Source organism: Myodes glareolus, chromosome 12, assembly GCF_982192425.1.
Source record: "Myodes glareolus chromosome 12, mMyoGla1.1, whole genome shotgun sequence".
NCBI lineage: Eukaryota > Metazoa > Chordata > Mammalia > Rodentia > Cricetidae > Myodes > Myodes glareolus.
The window spans coordinates 28,800,815-28,824,471 of record NC_142037.1 but is presented as its reverse complement, the minus strand read 5'-3'; the positions used below and the strand labels follow the sequence as shown (position 1 = coordinate 28,824,471).

General features: G+C 49.3%; 2 protein-coding genes and 1 long non-coding RNA gene across 6 annotated transcripts in view; 2 read left to right on the top strand and 1 right to left on the bottom strand.

Moving 5' to 3' along the window:
- Gata4 (GATA binding protein 4) overlaps positions 1–2,773 on the top strand; it is a 68,874-nt gene extending 66,101 nt beyond the window's left edge. For all 4 annotated transcript variants that reach the window (XM_085698635.2, XM_048421941.3, XM_085698637.2 and 1 more), the window contains exons 6-7: positions 36–190; positions 1,145–2,773. In XM_085698635.2, coding sequence (XP_085554761.2) covers positions 36–190; positions 1,145–1,327 — 338 coding nt within the window. In that variant the 3' untranslated portion in view covers positions 1,328–2,773. The remainder of the gene's footprint in view (positions 1–35; positions 191–1,144) is intronic.
- Positions 2,774–5,243: 2,470 nt separating this feature from the next.
- On the bottom strand, positions 5,244–7,127 carry LOC146892276 (uncharacterized). Its single transcript, XR_015004873.2, has 2 exons — positions 6,989–7,127; positions 5,244–6,044 (listed from the first exon to the last, which is right to left on the bottom strand). It is a non-coding gene; the product is annotated as an uncharacterized LOC146892276 (long non-coding RNA).
- Positions 7,128–7,650: 523 nt separating this feature from the next.
- On the top strand, positions 7,651–19,380 carry Neil2 (nei like DNA glycosylase 2). Its single transcript, XM_087912176.1, has 5 exons — positions 7,651–7,792; positions 9,878–10,017; positions 13,042–13,385; positions 16,256–16,452; positions 18,754–19,380. Exons 2-5 carry the CDS (start codon positions 9,880–9,882, stop codon positions 19,047–19,049), a joined length of 975 nt encoding a protein of 324 aa, XP_087768302.1. The 5' UTR covers positions 7,651–7,792; positions 9,878–9,879; the 3' UTR covers positions 19,050–19,380.
- The last annotated feature ends 4,277 nt before the right edge of the window (positions 19,381–23,657 follow it).

Sequence of the window (23,657 nt, the reverse complement as noted above, 5' to 3'; positions counted from 1 at the left end):
GCTGGACTGAGTTTTCTGACTCTGCCTCCTTGCAGGTCCCTCTGGCGAGAGCCTCCCGCCCACCAGCAGCGCCTCCAGCAACTCCAGCAACGCCACCAGCAGCAGCAGCAGCAGCAGTGAGGAGATGCGCCCCATCAAGACAGAGCCTGGGCTGCCCTCTCATTACGGCCACAGCACCTCCGTATCCCAGGTGGGTGTGGTGACGAGGCTAATAAGAAAGTAGATTCCGGATCCCTGGTGGCCTGCCCAGCCCTGGGAGGTGAGCTGTAGCCTGCCCCTGAGCCGTTGAGTTTCAAATAGCTCAGCCTCTGAGTCCTTGGTACCTCTTGTCCAGCTGCGGTGATTCGGACCCAAAGAATGCCACATATTTAGCATCTTCCCTGTGCTATGACCTGTGGGAACAAGGAGGAGGACGCAGGGACTGCACCCAGGATGCCCATGACAGAAAGCACCAACTATCCCCTGACTCAGACTTGGGTGTTGCGGTTAGAGGTTAGAAGCAAACTCCTCTAGAGTTGGAAGTACTTTGACCTTGGCCTTGAAGGCTTTTCGGGGACGGCAGGTTAGCACGGCTCAGGTTTGAGTGAGAGGTGGGCAGAAAGCCATCTTCATAAGTCCCAGCTTCCTGAGAGCCTCCAGAATGGCCCAGCCGGGGACCATGCCCTCTTGAAGGTATGATGGCTCCCAGTTCCTCTGCCTCTTTGGGGATGAGGAAGTCACAGTTTCCCCTTTTCCAGCCCCACTACCTCTAAGGGTGGGCGGTTGTCTGAGCATTCTACCTTCAGAGTGAACCGAACAGAACCTGGTTCCACAGAAACAAAAGTGCTAGGACCCCTTCAGGATGGAGAGGATGACCTCAATCTGACCCGGAAAGACCTCTATCTGACCCGGAAGTGGTGATAAGAGTGTCTCCTATGGCTGTCAGAGCCTTCTGAGAAAGCACAGCTGCACAAACCTCCTGGGTTATGGCCCTAATTACACTGTGCTCCGGAGCCCTGGGGAAGCACACAGACCCCTGCAGCTGGGCCCTGGGCCCTGGGCCCTAGAGAAGCAGCTGAGTGCTTACTCCCTCATCCTCTTCCCAGACCTGGTCCTTGGGCCCCCAGGGGCATCCTACTGACTCACCCTGCTTTCTGCCTTCCAGGCGTTCTCTGTCAGTACTGTGTCCGGCCATGGGCCCTCCATCCATCCGGTGCTGTCGGCTCTGAAGCTCTCCCCACAAGGCTATGCATCTCCGGTCACTCAGACATCACAGGCCAGCTCCAAGCAGGACTCTTGGAACAGCCTGGTCCTGGCTGACAGTCACGGGGACATAATTACCGCGTAATCATCCCTTCTCCCTCTTCAAATTCCTGCTCGGACTTGGGACCTGGGGGCCAGCAAAGTCTGAGGCTGGGGCATCCTGGCCAGCCCCTTCGTCTGGGAACAACTCCCGGAAGAACAACTGGGTAGAACTTGAAGTTGTTGACAATCGCTTAGGGATGTGGGTGCTGAGTTTCTTCAAACACCTTTTTCAGGTGGAGCCCTGGGTAGAGCCTGCGACCTTAGAGACACGCCCACCTTCACGCGAGCATGGCCCAATGAGGCTCTTCCCTGGAGCAGGAGATCTCTTTCTTGTTCTCCACCTGCCTGTCCAGGACAGAGACCTAATCTCCTTCACCCCAACTCTCCACCCCAGTGGTTCTAGGTAGTGGGTTTTTTTCTTTGTGCTCCTAGGGTGGCTGTAGGGTCCCAGGCTTCAAGACACTGTCTCCAGCCTGTGCAGGGTGTCTACTTGATGTGGACTGGACGTGGCAGCCCTGCCCTTGTCCAACACTCCCCTTGAGGCATGGCATATCCCTGCATGCCCCATACCAGATCTGACTCCAGAAGCGCGGGTGCAGTGCAGATGTTACTGAGTGCTCCCTGGGGAGACGGTGGCGAAAGCACATCACCCCTCACACAGGGTATGCATCAGATCACAGTCCAACTGTCGAGCCTTCCCTTCCCCCTCTCCCAGGAACTCCGGCATTAAACCCTTGCTCTCCAGCCGGAACATCTCCTATCCTCTGTAGAACTAGCGCTCAGTTGTGTAGCAGGCTAGGGCCATGTGGTGCTGTGCCTAGCATCCTTTTTCAACCCCTTCACACACAGGGGTTCCGCGGAGGAACAAAACCTGCTACCTAAGCAGCTTGGTGACTGCACTCATCGGCTGTGCTGTGTCTACAGCACAGCCCTCCCAGACTCCAGCTTGCTTGCTCTGAGCCTACCAGGCCATGGCCTTTCTCAAGTCAAATAGTCACCTGGATCTGGGCCTTTCTCCAGCCTGGGTCCTTTGTCTAGGAAACCCAGAGCGTTTGCAAGACAAATTCAAAGCAGGAAGAACCGACGGAGATTTGCGGAAGGACAAAGGTGGACAGATGGAAGATGGATGGAAGCCGTCTCAGGGCCTGATGGGATTGCCGTGCTTGTAGCTCTCCTAGAATTGGCCTTCTTCCCCTCCCCCATTCCTGGGGCCCCCAAAGATCCTTCCTTGTCCTCATCACCCCACAGAGCTGTAGCCAACTATGGCATGATCCATTGTACCCCCAAACTCCCAGCCCCTACCCCGAAACGTTACTGGCCGTAGCAGAGAATAGCTTTGAACCAAGATTGTTGTAATCATCCTTTACACCGTTTGCCCCCTGAAGGCTGCCCTCTCGTGCCTCCCCCTCCACAACCTGTTAACATTGTCTTAAGGTGAAATGGCTGTAAAATCAGTATTTAACTAATAAATTTATCTGTATTCCTCTTTTCCTCGAAATTCTTTTCTAGAAGTCCTGAGGCTCATGCCCTTTTCAGTAGACCAAAGGGCAGGGACTGTCTCTACCCAGTTTCCCCTTCAGGGCTTTGGCACTTGGCACCTTGGAGTTAGTGGCAGAGGCTGCTGGGGGAATGGAAGTGGAGGATCTCAGGACAGGCTCAGCTTCCTGGAGAGGGCGGGAGCAGCCGGAGCTGAAGCTACTGTCCCCACCTTCTATCCCCTGTGAGTGGAGCCATTTTAGAGCATTTGCCTGGGTACTAGCCTGTGCTTCCTTTAACTGAATGGTCCTCGGTCTCTCCTGTCTCCGGATGCAGGACACATTCTGAGTGGCCCCCAAGGGACAAATATCCCAGTGAGACAAAGACGGTTGCTTCCTTTATCCTCAGGTCACACCTGCCGATCTGCTTCACCTCAGAAATATGAGGAACGCGGAGCAATCGTTGGTCCTAAGACCGTGTGCCATTTGGTCCCTGCGGCATGGCTGGGCTTACATATCACCCACCTTCAGGTCCAGCTTATGCCACATCTGCCAGACATCTAGGGCCTCAGATCTCATGGCATTCTGGTTATTTTCTAGTAGTAATAACACACACACACACACACACACACACACACACACACACGCACGCACGCACGCACACACACGCACACACACACACAATTCTATGTAAAACCGGAAGAATGTTTTAAAGTGTTTTCAAAATTATTTAGTTGATTGTGTGAAGGGGCACACATGCCACAGCACACCAGTGGAGGTCAGAACAACGTTTGGGAGTTAGTTCTCTCTTTTTCACCTCTACATGGGTCCAGGGTTCAAACTCAGGTGGTCAGGCTTGTGTGGCAAGCGCTGTGCTCATGTGACCTCTTTTTGTTTAATTTTGTTTTCCTTTTTGAGACAGAGTTTCTCTGAGCTGCTCTGGCTGTCCTGGAACTCATTCTGTAGACCAGGCTGACCTCGAACTCACAGAGATCCACCTGCCTCTGCCTCCGGAGTGCTGGGACGAAAGGTGTGCACCACCACGGCCTGGCTCAAGTGACCCAATCCTACTGGCCCAAGAAACACTTAACAACTCTTAAAAGAATAGCCGAACCCACTACTGTCAATCAGGTAAAGTGAGTCCTAGTAAGAAGAGAGATTCCAAATTGTCGGCCAAAGAGGCCCATGGGTTTTGTTAGGGCATTTTTGCTTAAAGCATTCACATTGTTTGGTTTGGTTTGGTTCTTTGAGACTTCTCTGTAGCTTTGGAGCCTGTCCTGGAACTTGCTTTGTAGACCAGGTTGGCCTTGAACTCAAGACCCGCCTGTCCCTGCCTCCCAAGCGCTGGGATTAAAGGCATGCACCACCACCGCCCTGCATACATCACTTCTCTTTAGAAATGGATTTCAGAACAAAATTCTACATTGTCTCAGCAGATGCCTCTTTCTGCATACACTCTCTCCAGTAAGATAACTGGCCTCTTGGATCATCAGACTTATTGCCTTAAGGAAGCCTGAGTTGTTGCAGCCAAGAGACTATAAAAGATGCAGACGGGCCTGGTCGTGAACATTATCTCAGTCATCATCGACAACAACAAAGATGCATTTCCAAATTGTTAGGACACGTTTGGGAGGAGGGAGAAGCGAGGGAGAGGGTACAAAATGATGTCATTAGGATAAATCACTTTCTCAAGGGACAAGTCTACATAACAAATCACATGGCGTTATGGTCACACTTTTGGCTTACAAAACCTTCTGGAAGCCAGGTTAAGTCCATAGGCAGTCGGATATGCATTGGCCCCAGCTTCTGAGCAGGAGGCAGCTTAGCTGTGACCGGGTGTGGTTGGGTTGATGGCAATGGCTACAAGTTTCTCATCACTCAATTTGCACCAAACAGGGCCGGAGGATTATCAGGAGGAACCCCTGTCCTCAATGCTTGGCGTGCTGACTGTGTTTGTCACCTTTCCCTTGCCATAATTACCTTGGGATAACTGACATGAAGGAGAAAGGTTTAGACTGGGGCTTTACCTTCATTAGTAAAGTGCTTCCCTAGCATGCATGAAGTCCTGGGTTCGATCCTCAGCACTGCCTAAACCAGGTGTGGGATACACCCGATACCCCAGCACTCACAAGGCGGAGGCAGGAGGCTCACACGTTCAAGACCAGCCTGAGTTCTTAGTCTCTGGTGTAGTCTGGGGTTGGAAGGCTGTCTGTCAGATTAACCATCACACCTGTCTAGGGTGCCCTAATGCTTGGTGGGACAAATGGAGCCCGAAGAAAGCCTTAGTTTAATGAGGGCTGGATAATTTCTGCCAATCCCTCCATCCCTTTCTGGAGGTACAAGCCTATGGGAGTTCAGTGGGGTTACAGGGGTTCAGTTGCTAAGAATGAGTGTGTCAATGGTCTCCAATAGACGGCATGGGAGAGTTGAAGGCAATCTAGCTACAAAAAGGAAAGTCAGATCAGAGGGGTCTCAGGGTACATCTGACGGTCCAAATGCTTTAATGTTGCCATCCAAGGAACTTCCTTATGGCCACAGCTGGTGGGAGAAAGACGCATTTACTGGACACCACCCCCCACCCCGCCTAGAGAGCAAGGAAGCACTGTGATTGCAGTTCACACATTCACCACGTGGGGGCGCAGGCATTCTCGTCTCCCTTTCCACGTCTGTTATAGTTGGTTTTCCAGCTGTTAAATCTGAGGTCAACCCCAACCCAACTTTTCTACTCAAAAGCATTACTGCTTATTGAGCACTACTGAAGGCTAGACAATTGACATCCTTATCAAAACATTTTTACATCTTTGCAATCATGTTTTGCAACAAAGATTAATCAACACTTAAACGTTTCCAAGTGACTCATACACATACCAGAGTTTGCGAAATATGGCTTTACGTCTGTAACGCTGTGGCATAGATGTCCCATTTAAACACCAGATTTAGGTATTGTGGCCGGCTTGTTTTCCGACAGCTAACAACGAGGCAGTCTACGTAAAGATTTTCCAAGGTGTCTTACACACAGCGTGTGCTCAGTAAACTAAAATGGCGATTTTAAGTGACAGCAGCAAATTGTGAACAGTTCGCTTTCTCAGTTGTAGCATTCCTCGGTCTCAGAAGAGAACTCTTAGGTGCACAGCTCTGATTCCACCAGATAAGGCGGGATTTGGGCTATGGCTTCTATCCAGCACAGTCAGTCTACAAAATGGTGTGTGTGTGTCCCGCACGCGTGGAAGCTGCCACCGGAATGCACTGAATCCTGTAGCAGATGTGATTCTCCGAAGAGACCAGCTGCAGAAGTGGGAAACCATACTCCAGTACTTATACATTAATAGGGACCTCCCCCCTCCTTAAAATGCTGCCCCCTCAAGCTCACCTTCTGCCCCTAAGGGACCTTTGCCCTTCGGATGTCAGAGGCCTCCTCTCCTTTCTTCTGCTCTCTGACCTGCAGCAGGAACTATGGTGAAAGACTAGCTGAGCTACTCCTTGAGGCAGGACTGTCTTCCCTGTGCTGGCCAAGTCCTCTTGGGGCCCTCAGTTGCAAGGTCCAGGGGCTGACACCCTAGCCACCTCCTGTAGGCCTGCTCGGAGTTCGCCAAAGGTCCGCTAGCTTCCTGGAAAGTGCTGGCTCCACCCTTCTTGAAGTCCTAACTATCGTTGAACAACCCGCTACCATCTTTATTCTTCCAAATAAAAATTTCAATACACAATTAAAAAAAGTTTTTTAAAGCACATAGTAAAAACTCAAACACTATGAAAATAATATAAAGTAAAAACTAACTTCATTCTTTAAAAGTTTTTCAGGCCGGGCGTGCTGTGTTTAAAATCCCAGCACTTTAAAGACTAAGACCGGAGGGTCACCCAGGAGTTCAAGGGTAACCAGGGTGCCACAGTGAATTCCAAACCAGCCCGCATTTTACTGTGAGGCTTTTTCTCATAAAACCAAAACCTCCCAGAAGAGTGCGGAGGACCGGAAACGTCTGTCTTGGCCTGTACCCTGTGAAGACCACCAGCACCTGAGCGCTTGCCTTTTCTTGGTACCAGTCCATTCTCCCCCAGACTCTGGGAGTTGGCAAGCCCGCGGGGAGTCGTGGGGAAGGAGGAATAGAGGGGTGTGGGTGCCGGGGAGCAGGCGAATAAGCTTCCAGCCTGCCTCGAAAGAGCGGAAGCTGCCCAGGGAGAAAGCTGCGTCTCCAGTGGTTACCACAGGAAGAAAACCGCAGCATCCTTCCTACCTGTGGGAGGAGCCTGAGTAGAGGAGCCCGCAATTCCCATCCCGAGGTGAACCCTGTCTCCAGCTCTTCCAGGAGAGAAGATCGCAGCTCTCCGTCCCGGGGCGAACCCCACCTCCAGCACTCCCAGGGGAAGAGCTTGTAGCTCCTCCACCTCGGAGGGTCCCCATCTCCAGAGCTCCCTGGAGAGAAGCCCGCAGCTCCCCACCCACCTCCAGGACGAGCTGGGTCCCTAGAGGAGCCCTGGAGTCCCGGAAGCGGTTTCCTGCCTATCCCCGGGAGGAGCTCTTCGGCTCCGGGCCGCCGGGCCACCTCGCCTCCCTCAGGCTGAACTTGTCGTCCCTCGTCCCCGCATCCGTGTCCTCCCCACCACTGTCTCCCGTCTGGAACTGGAAAGCGCGAGCGGATTGCGCTCCCGCAGCAGCCGCTGGGACCCGGTTTCGTAGAGTACAGCTAGCTCTGCGGGACCCGCCTGGGCGCACCCCGGCCTCCTCCACCCCCTCCCGGGGCCGCACACGTGCACGTTGTCAACACTTCTTTTTTCTTTTTAACCTTTGGTGAAAAGTCAATTACAGAAAAATTAAGCAACCTCTCTTCCGGTCACGCGCAGCCAGGTCGCACGTTTGTTTTTGTTGATCACGTTGCCTTCCGCCGTCCCTGGCCCTCGTGACCTTCACGTGTTCCCTCCCGCTTCAATCATTCTGAAGATTTGAGAAACGCAGCTGCCTAAGACTCAGCCTGGAGGCTGGACGACAGGGGCCACGTCCTGCACAGCCTGACCACCTCGCCCTAGAAACGAAGCCCAAGGTTCTCATTATCTTATCCCTTTCCTGATCACCAAAGCATGCCCGTGGGCGGGGTTGTTGTTTGTTTTGAGACTATGTAGACCAGGCTGGCCTCAGTTCTCTTGAGATCCTCCTGCCTCTGCCTCTGGGGCTGCTGGGATTAAAGGCTTGCACTACCACATCCGGCAGGCGGTAGAAATTTAAGATTACGGTGCATTGTACAGGCGGACTTTTCCAGAACTTTCTCTGACGGAGGCGGGGGAGGGGGGTTTCTTAGCTGAGAGATAATTTGGATTCCAGTGTCTGGCAAGCCCCCTTCCAGCCCAGCAGTTTCCCCTGAAGGTCTGAGTAGTTGAACTTTTACCACGTTTCCAAGAGTGTGGGTGGAAATCCAAGTGTGGATGAATTTAAATATTGCACTGAAGCCTGAGACTTAGCACAGTTGGTAGAGGGGTTGCTTAGCTTGCAAGATGTCCTGGGTTTGCGCATAAACCAGGAGTGGCCATGCAGTTCTGGAATGACAGGGCCATGGGGTGGAGACCATCCGTACACAGAGGGCTATGGGCCAGCTTGGCATCTGGAATATAGGCAAAAAATATGAGCAAAAAAAGACAGAAAAATAGCATTATTGAAGGTGTTGCTTATGAATTATGAGAATTTGTGGGGTGTCTAGGGTATCTCGATTTTCTGGTTAAAATCAGTTTTAAGTGTCTTAGAGGGGAGGGAGGGAGTTGTATGTGGCTCCCACTTGTAATCCCAGTGCTCACATTGGGGAGACTCAGACAGGAGGATTGTTCAGAGTTCAAGACCAGCCTTGGCTACAGAGTGAGACTTAAAAAACACCACCACCAAAACAAAACAACAGAAAGCCAACAACCAACCCGCCTTTCGAAACACTGAAATAACTACCTGCTGTGTGCCTTTGATAATTTTCACCATGGTTTATGGAGTCTGGGGCTGGTGAGTGGCAGATAAGGTTAGGCGGAACCTTGGTGGGTAGGGCAGCTCCCACTCAGCACAGTCAGGATGTAGACCACTCATCCTGGTGGCTCTCAGTGACTTTGTTTTTTATTTATTTATTTATTTATTATGTATACAATATTCTGTCTGTGTGTATGTCTGCACACCAGAAGAGGGCACCAGACCTCATTACAGATGGTTGTGAGCCACCATGTGGTTGCCGGGAATTGAACTCGGGACCTTTGGAAGAGCAGGCAATGCTCTTAACCACTGAGCCATCTCTCCAGCCCCCTCTCAGTGACTTTGAATGATTAAGAACAGAACAGGGAGGCAAGGGGTGGCAGGCAGTCCTGCCTTGCGTTTACTGTAGCTCTTCAGCCATCGGGCGTGTTATCAGACCTCAAGCTGGTTGGTAGCCTCCTTGCCTGGCTGGTGTCAGCTTGTCACAGTTCTGAGCTCTGCCAGTACTGTAGTCCTGTAGAGAGAACCACTTTTACTGATCTCATAACTAGTGCATCTCTCCCTCCCCTGGGGTGGTCCTGGGAGAGCCAGAGCCGAGGATGGGTAAGTGAGCAGAGGATTGGAGTGATTGCTTTGGGGGTGGGATTGGGAAAGACAGAGAAGGCATGGAGATGACGTAGAGGTCTAATATACCCTTGCAAAAAGTAACAGGGAGGTGTTGCATGTTTGTAATCCCAGCACTTGGGAGCCTGAGGCAGGAGGAGAGCTGTCAGTCTTGAGGACAGCTAGAATTACACAGTGCCAGCTCACCTATAGCTACATAGTGAGACTCTTGACTCAAGAAGCCAAACAAATAAGGAGTGGGTAACCACTGAGGTGGCATTGACTTTGAATCAGACCATGCCTGATACATGACATCAAGTATGCGATGTTGGTTCTATTTGCTGCATGGATAAGGATGAGGGACCAGGAAGAGAAGCCAGAGCTCCAAAGCTGGGCCTTATCCTGCCCCAATTCAGTTGTCTCTGAGATGTGACTCCTCTCACCTCAGTCAGGCTCCCATTTTGGCACGTACACCCTTAAAGTGGGTGACCCAAATTCGGTCCTTGGGGTACCACACCATCAGATATGCTCTAGAGGACCGAGCTAAGTCATTGTGGTCTTATTTGCCACTGTCTACCTGCAGAGATGCCGGAAGGGCCATCTGTGAGGAAGTTTCACCGCCTTGTCTCCCCTTTCGTGGGCCAGAAGGTGGTCAAGACAGGAGGCAGCAGTAAGAAGCTGAACCCTGCCTCCTTCCAGTCTTTGTGGCTCCAGGATGCCCGGGTGAGTTTTGCTTTCCCCAGATCTCAAGCATGCTGGCTCACCCCACCTCCCCTGGAGGCATTTAGCCAAGATGTTTTATGACTTCTTTTCTTTCAGCAGTGGACAGCAATGCTAGGACCGCATGTGGCCCTGCAGTGTGATGTTTCCCGTCACAGTGGACTGGGGTCTGGAAAGAACATACTAAAAGGGCCATGCATAATCTGGAGAACTTCTCTCCTTTCTCACCTATGTCTCTGGTGTAGTGCCACTGGCCCCCGCAGGCCAGCTGTGAAAGAAGGAATGAGCACCATTGAAGATTGGGATTCACACCCTTCTCATCCTGAATGGGAATCAGAGTTCCTTCAGGGGCCTCAGGGACTCCATGTGCACTGACCCCTGACCCCTCCCTACCTGTCTCTCCGGCCTTTCACCCAGCCCCAAGTCTTTCTTTGCATGTGATAGCTCGGTTAGTTCTTGCCCTCAGTGTAGACATGTTTCCCCTGCTTGGGCACATCCTCCCTTTTCCTCAACTGTTTCCACTCCTGCCTCTTCAGTTCACCATGGCAATGTTAGCCTCCCTTCAGATTCCACTTGGTCACGCTGTCCTGTCTGCTTTGCGTTGGCGGAGAGATGACTCCTCTGTACTCCTGCAATACCCTCGACTTCCTCCTGGTGCATCCTTCTTGCAATGTCTGTCCTTTGTGGTATGTACAGAGACAGAAAGAGGGCAAGGCTGTGTTCTTGTCAATCTTGTATTCTTGCTTAGTTATGAGCATCTGCACGCAGGGGTGAATTTTGTCCAGTAGCAATTGGTCCCTGCTGTGGCTGCTTAGCTGTGTGATCTGAAGCAAGTTCTCATTGTCTTTGCTCTCATTTCTTCGATTGCATATGGGGCATAAAACCCTTTGTGGTGGTTTGATTGAGAATGGTCCCCATAGGCTCAGATATTTAAATACTTGGTCATCAGAGACCAGAACTCTTGGGAAAGATTAGGACTGGAGGCCTTGTTGGAGATGTGGGCTTTGAGATTTCAAAAGCCCATGCCAGGCCCAGTCTCTCTCTCTCTCTCTGCCTGCTGCCACTGCATCAGGATATAAAGCTCCCCAATACTGCACCATGCCTGTCTGCTCCCTGCCATGATGATCATGGGCTAACCCTCTAAAACTGAAGCAAGCTACCAGTTCAATGTGTTCTTTTATAAGAGTTGCCTTGGTCAGTGTGTCTCTTCACAGCAATAGAACACAGACTAAGACATACTTGTTTGTTAAAACCCTTGTAAGAGTAGACTTTACAACCCACACACAATACGAGTCCCTGCTAGATTATGAGTTCTCTTCCATTTTATATACGTGCATGCATATGTGTACACACGCTCCTCATAGGCTATGGAATCATCCTTTGATTGGAAGATGTCTCATAGCCCTTCCCCTATAGTTCATCACTGGAAACTGAGACTCTGAATTGTCCAAGTTTAAGGGTTCGGGTCTTCCAGACTTCAGGCTCTTTGTAGAGACTGTCCCACGTTCGGGTCCCATGGCTTTGGTCCTCCAGCACTTATAATGAGAGTTGTCATAGAGCTGGCACTTACACATCACTGAATAGATTTGGAAACAGATAAATGTATGGTAGGGGATCTGGAGATGCAATGGATCCTGTTTTATAGGAAACAGAGGAGACGTCCATGCTGTAGAAACCCTAGAGAGACCTGAGCTTGGGACTGCCAGATGGTGCTTCTAAGGATTTTTCATCCAAGGAATGTAGATTTAGGTAGGGAAGGAAGGATTGGTATTTTAATAAGAAAACTGCCCAACAAGACTAAGTGGAGAGAATCATAGCTGTAATTAAGGCCCAGTAATGCCTTGACATGAAGGGGTCCTTCTGTCCTGCTGGAGATGGGACTTGGGATGGTCCTTGAAGATTAGAGGATATAGATATACTTCAGGGGAGAAGATTGTGCAAGTGTGCGTGTGCACGAGTGTGTATGCATGTGTGTGTGGGACATAACATATGTACAAGGATGCCTGCACGAGTATACCTGTACATGTGGAGGTTATCAGTTGCTGTTGGGGTTTCCCCGCAAGAGTTCTCATGTTATCTTCTTAAACAGCATCTCTCACTGAGTGTGGAACTCATCACTTGGCTAGACTAAGTGACCAGTGAGCTCCAGGGATTCTCCTGGCTGCACCTCCCAGTGCTGGCATTACGGGTTTAACCTGCTGTACTTAGCCACCAGCCTCAAGCTCTTCTCCCTCTGCCAAGTTCTTGAGGCCTCCCACCCTTGGGCTTGTCTAGAGTCAGAGTGGGTGGGATTCAACAGGGCAGGTCCCTGCGTCTCACTGTTCCGCATGTGTTAGCATCCCGTACCTGCTTCCCATTTCACAGAGGGATGCCTTGTCTCATCTGCTGCTTGAGTTTACCCACTGAGCCATCTCAATGGCCTGGATCTTGAGCTCTCAATCCCCCTGCCTCAGCCTCCTTAGTGTTGAGATTACAGACGTGAGCCATCACACTCATCGGATTATAGTTCTTTGTTTTGTTTAGTTTGTGAGTTCTCCTGTGGTTGGTAACTTTTTCCAGGTCCAGTTTGCTGGGTGGGGGATGCTTCTGGGTCTTATGACGTTTCTTTAGCTGTAGTTGGGCTGAGTGTGTACATGCTGGTTCACCCTAGCCTAGAAAAATGTGTCATGAAGTCAGGAGTAGCTATAAATGAATGAGCATTTGGATAATCTCTAGTGAGGTCCTGAAGTCTTTGGAAACATCTGCCCTTGGATGTTCTGGGTGGCCTTGCTGTCTGGCATCGACCTATCCCATTACTAATCCAACTCCTCCAATTACCTTCAGGCATTTGGAAAGCCATTCACCTGCTGCTGACACCACTGGGGCAGAAGAGCAAAGGACAGAGAAATCCTCTGTGCTCGGGCAAGCTTTGGGTGAGGAGAAGGATCCAGACTGTTGGCAGAAGCTTTTTATGAAGCTTTGGCGCCTGTGTAGGGCTCTAAGGACCAATACATGTTCATTTTTTTTATTGTTGTTTTGTTTTGCTAGGTGCATGGAAAACAATTATTCCTTCGGTTTGATCCAGAGGAGGAGATGGAGCTACTCGGCAGCAGCCCTCAGCCTGTACAAGGAGTGTGGCAGAAAGAGGCCCAGGACCCAGAGCTGGCCCTGGGGCCCCATGCTCAGGAAACTTCTGCAGGCCCCTCTGGATCTGGGGAGCCTGTGCCTAGTGGATCTGATGATCCCTGTGGTCCTGGGGGACACAGCCTGTTAGCAGTTGCCCAGAGATGGCTAGAGGTCAGATTTGGTTTGTTTGGCAGCATCTGGGTGAATGACTTCTCCAGAGCAAAGAAAGCTAACAAGAGAGGTGACTGGAGAGACCCTGTGCCTAGGTAATGATGTGACATTGACAGGGCTCCTAATAGGGTTTTCAGTGTTCATACGGTCCCCTCTGTGGCAAGGCAGTGGCTGAACAGTCGCACTTGGGGACGGCCAGACCTTGCTATCCAGGAAGCAGAGTGTGTAGGTGGAGTTTTTCTGTCCCACCCACCTGCTCCCACAATAACCTCTCAGCCTTATTATTAATTATAATTAATTGACCAATAACTCAGACTCATTACTAACTAGCTCTTACAACTTAAATTAACTTATTTCTATTTCTCGTTGTGCTACCCCAAGATTCATGGCATTTACGTCTCTGGCATGTCCTGCTTACTCTCTGTCTGACTGGCGACTCCTCTGCCTCTGTCTTTCTTCATCCCAATATCCTTAGTTTGGTTGTCCTGCCTATGCTTCCTGCCTGGCTATGGCCAGTCAGCTTTTTACTAAACCCATTCAAGTGACAATTTTTTACAGTGAAAAAGGTTTATTCCATAGCAAGTAAGAGGTGTATATTCACCCTTAAGAACTAGGACTGTGGTCTGCACTCCAAAAGATTCTAACTGCCTGGGTCACTGAGAGAACAGAGTGGGTTTCCAGCCAACATGACACTTGAGGGTGAACTGACTCAGAAGAAAAGTATATCTAGACTCTTAATGGGGCATGGTTTTCCCTCTTACTCGGTTTGTGAACACTGAGGACTCTGTTTACGTATAAAGCTTATGTGTAGGATTATTTCCTGAGAGTCAGTTCCCGGTTGCTTCCGGAAGGGAATGAACATTCTCATGGCTAGATTTGCTCAATCCTTACTGGCTTTGGGCTATTTGTATACATGCTAGCAATAACAAGTATCTATTTCATTATTATTGCATGAGTACGTGTGTACATCCCAGTGTGAAGGTCAGAAGACAGCTTCTGGGAGCTGATTCTCTCCTTTCACTGTGGGTCCTGGAAATCAAACGCAGGTTAGGGTTTCATAGGAAGCCTGCTAGGTCAACTCAGCATCCTCATGCTGACATTCTTTAAACTCTTAGATACGAAGTCTGGTAGCCTGTGTTGTCAGGATTGTTTCCAGGCCAGTGTGCAGCCTTTGAGTGCGTTTATAAAGCATTTCGGCATTCAGGGTTTTTAAGTTTTTATGGTCAATGGTCACGTGTAACTTTGCCTTTTAGCAAAAGATTCCACTTCCAGCGAGTCACACAGGTACTCTGGTTTATGTTTGATGGGTTGTTTTGTGGCACTGTGCAGTGTTGCTAAGCAAGTCCTCTGAGCCTCACCTCCAATCCTTGAAAAAGTATTTTTATTACACTTATTCATTATGTGTATGTGTGTAACATGAGGGCCGGCTTGTTGGGGTTTCTGTCCAGCCCAGTACCCCAACAGCCGGCAAGCAACAAAGAAAATCACACACAGGACTCCATAAGGTTATAAACTGATTGGTCCATTAGGTCAGGCTTCTTGTTAACTCTTATAACATATATTACCCCATTATCCTTATCTACGTTAGCCACATGGGCTCAGTACCTTTCTCAGTGTGACAGCTTACATGTTGCCTCTTTGGTGGTCTGCGCAGGAATGGCTGAGAGAGAGCTTCTGCTTCCAGAATACTCCCAGTCTCTTTGCTCCACCCCTACTTCCTGTCTGGCTTTCCCGCCTATACTGCCTGCCTGGCCAATCAGCGTTTTATTAAAATATGATTGACAGAATACAGATAATTCTCCCGCACCATATGTGTGTATGTGTATGTGTGTGTGTGTATGTGTGTGTATGTGTAAGCGTATGCATAAGCCATATTGTGTTGAGATCAGAGGACAACCTGAAGCACCTGGTTCTGTGGGTGGGTTCTGGAGCATGTGGTCCTGGAGATGAAGCTCAAGTCCTCAGGGCTGATGGCAAACACCTTTCCCCTCTGAGCCATTTTGTTGGCTCTGGCCATTGAAAACAAGAAAGCAAGAAATATTGCTGTTATTTATAACAAGAGTCTTCCTATATTGCCTAGGCTAGTCTCGAATTCATAATCCTCCTGTCTCAGCCTCTCCGAGTGCTGGGATTACAGGCATTACCACAGTGCCCACCTCCTAGCTTTCTGAAGTTTTCTCTGCCCTTCCTAAGAACACTAACTAGGTCAGCCATGGACTCGGGTTCTCCTGCTTCCATGTGGAGACATATCTGTTGGATTAACTGTCCCTACAAAGTATCCCATTGTTTCCTTACCAAAGTGTGAGGTGTCCTTTCTGTCCTTACATTCAAAAGGCTCAGGGTGTGTAGGAGACATACACACGTATCTAGGTTAAGCCAGCCTGAAACTGGGAGTGGTGCCCTCTTTGCCACCATTTCTGCATCTGCTCCCTAATGCACCTGCCCACCTCTGGTCAGTTTGCCACTAACCTGGATTCAGACTTACAGCTTTTCATGTTTCTGTCTGTCAAACACGTATTGCTACAACGTAATTAGAAAACAACATATATGCATGGTTTACTTCATTCCATTTGGCCCTGAGATGTTTATGATTCTGACCATGGAACCTTAACTTCCCAGTTTGATCCAGACTAGTCTAGAAACTTAATGAACAGTCTACCTGATTGCTGTCGAGGAGAAATTGTGTGTGTGTGTGGTCTGTCCAATGGTAACTGTGTATAAATGTGATCTACATAGTGGTCATTGTACGCACATGTGATATAATTATACAGGGGTGACTATATGATGATGTACATTAACAGTTGCATGTGTGAGATGGTTATATTATAACTATACATACATGTGAACTGACTCTATAGGAGTCTGTTTATGTATCATGAACTGACTGTATGTACATTGGTGGCTGTAATGTATGATCTCATTGTATGTAAGAACACTGTATGTACGATCCCATCTGTCTCTTCAGGCTGGTACTCCATTTTGATGGCGGTGGCTTCCTGGCATTTTATAGTTGCCAGATGTCGTGGAGTCCTCCCCCAGAGGTTGAGCCCACCTGCGACATCTTGTCTGATAAGTTCCATCGAGGACAAGCCTTGGAAGCTCTGAGCCAGGCTCAGCCTGTGTGCTATACGCTATTGGACCAGAGATACTTTTCAGGATTAGGTATGACTCGTGCGATGGGGAGGAACCCCACAGCTTTCTTAATGGGAAGTCACGCATCTGTAGGGCAGTCAAGACTTGAGGGCTCCTATCCCAGTTGTGCTGACACTCCTGGTTTTGAGGTTGGCTCAAGCATCCCTAGATTTTAGACTCAGAGGTCGGATTAGGTGGTCCTCACTTCTCTGTCTGGCCCAGCATTCACGTGATAGAGTTTACTGCTCTAGAGGCAGTGGGACCTGGGTAAATGGAGCCAGTGAATGAGACAGACTGAAGTTTCATGCAATAGCCAAATTTATTCAGAGCATCAGACAGCTTGACTCTGAGGGCTAAGAGGGGTCACCCAAGTGATGTTCTCATGAGTTCAAGCTGTATTACAATCACAAGGACAAGCCACAAAGCGTAAAAACATGGTTTTCCACAGAGGCCTAAACAAATCACAATAGGCAGTTGTAATGAACAATGAAGTAAACACACGCTTATCTCCTATACCTGAGGGACGCATTGTAGTGAGGAGCTGCAGGCAGGCCTGCTTTTCGTCCCGCACAGCTCCAGCACGGCTAGCTTAGCCCCAGAAATAACAACACACAAATTGTATTCATTTAAACACTGCCTGGCCCATTATCTCTAGAGAGTTAGTTGCTGGCTAACTCTCACATCTTGATATTAACCCATTTCTAATAATCTGTGTAGCACCATGAGTTGGTGGCTTACCGGGAAAGATTCAGCATGTCTGACCTGGTGGCTGGCTCCGTGGAATCTACCTCATTGCCCTCTTCCCAGCATTCTGTTCTGTTTACTCCGCCTACCTAATTTTCTGTCCTATCAAAGGGCCAAGGCAGTCTCTTTATTAACCAATGAAAATAACACATAGACAGAAAGCCCACCTACATCAATGCATGAACATACATTCCAAGAACTCTGTTTTGAAGAAACTGGGGGCACAAGACTCTTGTGTTTTTTTGGTGTGTGTGTGTGTGTTTTGAGTTTTCTCACAAGTCCTCAGAATTTTCCTCATGTGACTCCATTCTTTTTTTTAAAAAAATATTTATTTATTTATTATATATACAATTATTTTGACTGTGTGTATGCCTGCAGGCCAGAAGAGGGCACCAGACCTCATTACAGATGGTTGTGAGCCACCATGTCGTTGCTGGGAATTGAACTCAGGACCTTTGGAAGTGCAGGCAATTTTCTTAACCTCTGAGCCATCTCTCCAGCCGTGACTCCATTCTTGAACTGTGTTCTGACATGACAGAACTGTCAGTTGTGAGCCTCCTGATGGTGTATTAGTGTCACCTAACACGGTGATAATGTCTTATACCTGGTATCCTCTAAAGCCTGGTGACCTCTGGAGCATATAGAAGATTCTGGGCCATGACATGCCATGAATGGTTGTCCTTAAGGCCATCAGAAGAGAGGAAAGTGTGTTCCTACACACCTTGGGTGGTGGAGCTTCCTGCTGTCAAACCAAGAGGCAAACATCAGGCCAGCTCCCAGCTCTTAGAAGGCACGAGAACTGAGTGGTGAAACTGGGCATTTCCAGTCGAGACAAGGAGTGTGCTGTGCTTAGGTCCAGGGAGGGCAGCCTTCTTGCTGCCCACAGGAGAGCAAGCAGTGAGTGCTGCACAGCTGGCAGTTGCTATTAGTAGAACTGCGCCCTTCTACAAAGTGTGACTTTGCCTGCCACGGGTGCGGCTCACTATAGCAAGGTGGGAAAGCCTTGTGCTTTCATGGGTGAACCAGTTTCTATGCCAGAGGAGCAACGAGGCTTCTAGAAGCAGCTTTTGGAGGTATACGGAGAGCGGTGACAGCCAGCGCAACTCACATGACTCCAGCGACCCAGGCACACGGTCCTGGCCCCAGGCTACTCCATGAGATAATCGCTTGTTAGCTTTCTCTTTTATCCAGATGAGGAAACTAAAGCAAAGGGCACCTTGCTGGTGAGAGGCGCAGTTGAGCTGAGTCCAGGGAGCCTGCCACTCAAATTCACAGAGAACCTGTAACTGGAAGTGCAATTGTGAAACTCTTGGGGGTGGGGGGAGCACAACTGTTTCACCCATTGCCACCGTGTGTCATCGGGCTCACTCTCCTCTCCTTAGCAAGGTCATTGCTCGGTGGCCCAGCAAGCTGGTCTCCACTCATCGCAACTTAGGTTGCGAGCTAGTATGGTGGCACACATCTTTTACTCAACACTCGGAAGATGGAGGAGGCAGGAGGATCACGAGTTTAGCCTAGGCTCCATAGTGAGTTTGAGGTTCTGTTGACAAGAGTGTTTCCTAACCCCATGCCTCTCTTTGTTTTCAGGGAACATTATAAAGAATGAAGCCTTGTACAGAGCAGGGATCCATCCTCTCTCTCTCGGTTCGCTCCTGAGTTCTTCCTCTTTAGAGGCCCTCGTGAGTCATGTGGTGGAGTTCAGTTCAGACTGGCTTCGGGACAAACTCCAAGGCAAGGAACAGCACACACAGATCTACAAGAAGGAGCAGTGCCCTTCTGGTCACCAGGTTATGAAGGCGAGCTTTGGGCCCCCTGGTAGACTCCAGAGGCTTACCTGGTGGTGCCCTCAGTGCCAGCCCCGGCTGCCATCCGAGGAGCCGTAGAATCTGCTGTCGTCGTAAAACACTTGGCCATCTTCATGGAACCTGTAGCCTTGAAGATCCAGATACCATGTGTCCTAGAGAAAGGTGTAGGCAGGACTCGTATGACAGGATGGGGATGGGGTCCGGAGGGTCAGTATTGTTGACATTCATCTCATTGGATTATGCATCAGCCACAACTTTCAGGGGGATAGATGTTTTCCTTTTCTGGTTAATTCTGTATAATCCCACCATGTTGTCAAAATCCTGACAGAGGGTTGGAGAAACTGCCTGGAGCAGCAGTGATCCGAAAAAGAATGACTGGGGAACAGCTGGGGGTGGGAACAGCTGGGGGACTGGGAACAGCTGGGGTTGGGAACAACTGGAGGACTGGGGAACAGCTGGGGGACTGGGAATAGCTGGGGGTGGGAACAGCTGGGGACGGGGAACAGCTGGGGTTGGGAACAACTGGAGGACTGGGGAACAGCTGGGGGACTGGGAACAGCTGGAGATGGGGAACAGCTGGGGTTGGGAACAATTGGAGGACTGGGAACAGCTGGGGATGGAAACTGCTGGGGACTACAACTGGGGTGGGGTGCAACTAGGGACTGGAAACAGCTGGGCATGGAAAATGGGGATGGGGAACAACTGGGGGACTGGGAACAACTGGGGATGGGAATATATGGAGGGTGAAACAGCTGGAGGGTGGGGGCAGCTGGGGTGCTGGGAACAGCTTGGGACTGGGGGACTGAGAACAGCTGGGGCATGGGGACAGCTAGGGGGTGGGAACAGCTGAGGACTGGGAATAGCTGGGGGACTGAGAACAGTTGGGGCGTGGGGACAGCTAGGGGGTGGGAACAGCTGGGGACTGGGAACAGCTGGGGGTGGAGGGGCACTGGTGGGGACAGCTGGGGAATACTATGCTCCCAGGCTGCCTTGCTAATGTTATGTTGTGCTTTAGGAACTGGTTGATTGTGAGTCCCTCCATTTTCTTCTTTCCCCTGGAGGGGTCAGGGATGAGGGCACAGCTGCGGGCAGGTACTGCTGATCAGCCTGCCTGGTGCCTTCCCAGTGACTGGAGACCCAGGGTGGATAGGGAGGTGTGCCCAGGGACTGTGAGAAAAATTACTGGGTTAAGATGGGCATTTGTGACAATTCAGGTGCTCAGGGTTGTTAGCAGCAAATTCATGGAACTAGGGTAACATTTGAAAATAAAACAGTGTGATGCTTTCTATGTTCTCTTCATTAGGCAGAAATGGTTTTTGTTGTTGGTTTTTTTTTCTTTGCTTTGTGGTGCTGAGATGAAACCTGGGGCTTCACTTGTGCCGAACAATGGCTGAACCACTGAGCTATGTCCAGCTCTCACCATTAGGAAGGGGGCCGCCCAGGCTTGCAGGGTTGGCTTGATGAATCCCCTTAGGAGTAGGATGGGAGGCAATTTCATATCTGCCCTTTGCCTTGGAGAACTAGATGAATCTTGGCTTCTGTTGACCTCTGAAAGGTGTGTGTATGCGTGCGTGCGTGTGTGTATGTGTGTGTGTGTAATATGTGGACATGAATGCAGTGTCTTTGGAAGCCAGAAAGCAATGTTGGAATCTCCTGGAGCGAAATTCACAGGCAATTGTGACCTGCTCTGTGTTGGTGCTGAGAATCATTCTAGAAGAACGAGTGCTCCTAGTCACGAAGCTGCATCTCCAGCTCCCAGCACACCCTGTCTGCTTACCCACGCCAGGCACCCGCCACTTAGGTCTTGTTCAGAACCTTCAGGATGAGCCATGGAGATGGACACTTCATCACTTAAAAATGCTTTATTTTCTGTTTTTAAAGATTTTATGTTTAATATGTGTCTTGTGTGGGGTTATCTGCACAATACTGCAGGTACCCGAGGAGGTCAGATCCCCTGAAGCTAGAGTTACAGGGGTTATGAGTCACCTGAGTGGGTGCTGGGAACTAAACTTGGGTCCTCTAGGAGAACAGTGTGTACTCTTGATTAGTGAGCCATTTCCTCAGTCCTGAGCACTTATTCTTTACTGTCCTTACTTTATGGGTGAGTAAACAAAGTCTGGGGAAGTTATGGAACTTAAGACCACACAGTTAAACTCTGGTGGTGCTGTAATCCCAGCTACTCAGGAGGCTGAGGCAGTGGCACCCAGGTAGGCTAACCTGGTTTTGCAGAGACTCCGCCTCAGAGAGAAAACAAACAATAGACAAGGTCCAAAGCCACTGTCACACGCCTTACCAAAATACCAGCTCTTCCATCTGTGCCAGAGATGTCCTAGCTGTGTCCCGAGGATAAATGGGGAGACAGTCACAAGGGTGGTAACAGAAGCCTCTGACATGAAGCTTTGGGAGACTTGGAGCACTGACCATGTGCAGATCAGTGGCAGTAACCTTCAGGATTGCACCCCAGCAAAGAGACCCAACAGGCACTGGTGCAGGATGCCTGGTGTTGTGCCACCAAGTGCTTCTGCAAAGCTCACACCACACCTTACTGTGAAGCATCTCATTATAGCCCAGCAATACCGATGTTCATGACTGTGCACATCATCAAGCATGCCTTTGACATCCTCCACCTGCTCACTGATGAGCACTCTCTGCGGGGCGTGGTTATCATTATCAACAGTGGCCTCCCAGAAGACTTAGCATGCACTGGGAGAGTGCCACAGTAAGGTGGCAAGCTGTGGGTGTGGCCCCACTACACCCTCTGATTGCTGCTGGACGTGGGTGCCTTTGAGGCTGCCCCTAGAACAGTAAGGCTACAGGCAGGTAAGCGCTTAAGTGTTACCAAGGGCTCTTCCACTTCTTGGATGACCTGAAGTGTGGGACCAAGTCTAACTGACTCCCCAACTGTTTCTAATAAACTGATGTTTTAAATGGAAATTTAAAAAATAAAGAACTGGGTGGTTGGGTAATTTCTCACTTCTCATGAATCTACAAGATGAAAGTCTTAAGATCAAGGCAGATTCAGTTATCTGATGAGATTCCCTCTTCTGGTTTACAGATGGCACATTCTAGAACACTGTGACCTCACTCTGTGTGTGTGTTGGGGGGGGCTCGTCTGATATTTTTTTCCTTGCAGAAAAGACATCAATACCATGGGAATCATATTAAAATCTACCATATATATGATCTTGCTTCTACACTATTCCTCCCAAACTTCCATCTCTAAAGGTTCCCCCTTTTAGACTAAGGCTTCAGCATGGGAGTTTCAGAGGGACATGAGCATTCAGAACCAAATAGGTACATACTTTAGAGTGTTTTTATTAACATGTTCACCATACATAATAATGGGCTTCATTATGACATTTTTATATGTGTATATAAAGTATTTTGATCATATTCCCCCCCTACCATTTTCTCTTGTCCCCTCCCATGATCTTCCTCGTTGAAATTGTCATTTTTCTTTTTGATCACTCAATAGATTTATTTAGGGATACTAACAGAAGCATGGGTAACTTTCTAGTGGTCATACCACTGAAGAAAATCTGCCCCTCCTTAGGTCACATAAAGGCACCACCAGACCTGATGACCTGAATTCTATCCCCAGGACTCACATGGAGGAAGAAAGAGCTGACCTCCATACCTGGCAATGTGTGTGATGACACACATCAAAATATAATAAAAAGATTTAAGTATAAATGGGCCTATTTGAAAGAATAAAAGAGGCTGGAGAGATGGCTCAGAGGTTGGGAGTACTCACTACTCTTCCAGAGGACCCAGGTTCAAATACCAGCACCCACATGGCAGTTCACAACTGTCTGTAACTCCAGGGTCTAACACCCTCACACAAAATATACATGCAGGCAAAACACTGATACAAATAATAAATCATAAAAAAGAAAATAAAAGGATTGACAAGTGTGGGAGTTGTATGAGAACTAAAGGGGAATATGATCACAATACATTCATTATATACAAGTGTGAAGAGTTCATAATAAAACTCGTGTGTCATTTAGGTTAATAACTTTTTAAAAAAGTTTTTCCACTAGCAACCATTAGCCACCTATAGATCTTCAGGGAGGGAGCCCTTCCCTGACCCTTGCAACCCTTAACTAGAGGGGTGGTTGGCTGCCCCTCCCATGCCAGATGGGGCCCAATCTAGTGCAGATTTTGCAGGCACCGCATAAATCCTGGTTCACATTAACCAGAACATGAGAGGTATGCCCATCAAGAGCCCAGTTCTCTTTGTTTTAGTAGCTTTGAAAATACAATCCAAGAATCATCTCCATGGTGTCTCACAAATGAGGGATGGGGGCATCTTAGAAATACTGTAGGCAAACCCACTTGAAGCTTCATGGGGCTCAGGAAAGCCGCAAGAAACTACTCGGAGGAAAGCAAGACTCTGTTTACCCTGTTTTCTTTTAAATCACGAAGCCTATTTTCTCTTGGAAACTTATATTCCTTAGGACACAGTGTAGAGCCCGAGAGACAGGCAGCTCCGGTTACCGTGATCCTCTACGGCTATCTACAAGCCGCCAATCACATTTCCAGTCCCTGCTCTCCTCCCCGTCTGACGCCGCTTTCCTAGCCCATCCCTTAGGCGTCTCAAGAGGTAAATGCTAACTAGGGGAGGAGGTGCCTCTCCTCCCGGCACCTGAGAACGCGTGGGTCTCCGCACTCCTGAACGTCTAT

Excerpts from the sequence above, each read along its gene's own strand:
- Neil2 (XM_087912176.1), top strand. The coding sequence starts at position 9,880 with ATGCCGGAAGGGCCATCTGTGAGGAAGTTTCACCGCCTTGTCTCCCCT. Across the intron at positions 10,018-13,041 it reads TGTGGCTCCAGGATGCCCGG|GTGCATGGAAAACAATTATT; the intron begins GTGAGTTTTGCT and ends TTGTTTTGCTAG. Across the intron at positions 16,453-18,753 it reads GAGATACTTTTCAGGATTAG|GGAACATTATAAAGAATGAA; the intron begins GTATGACTCGTG and ends CTTTGTTTTCAG.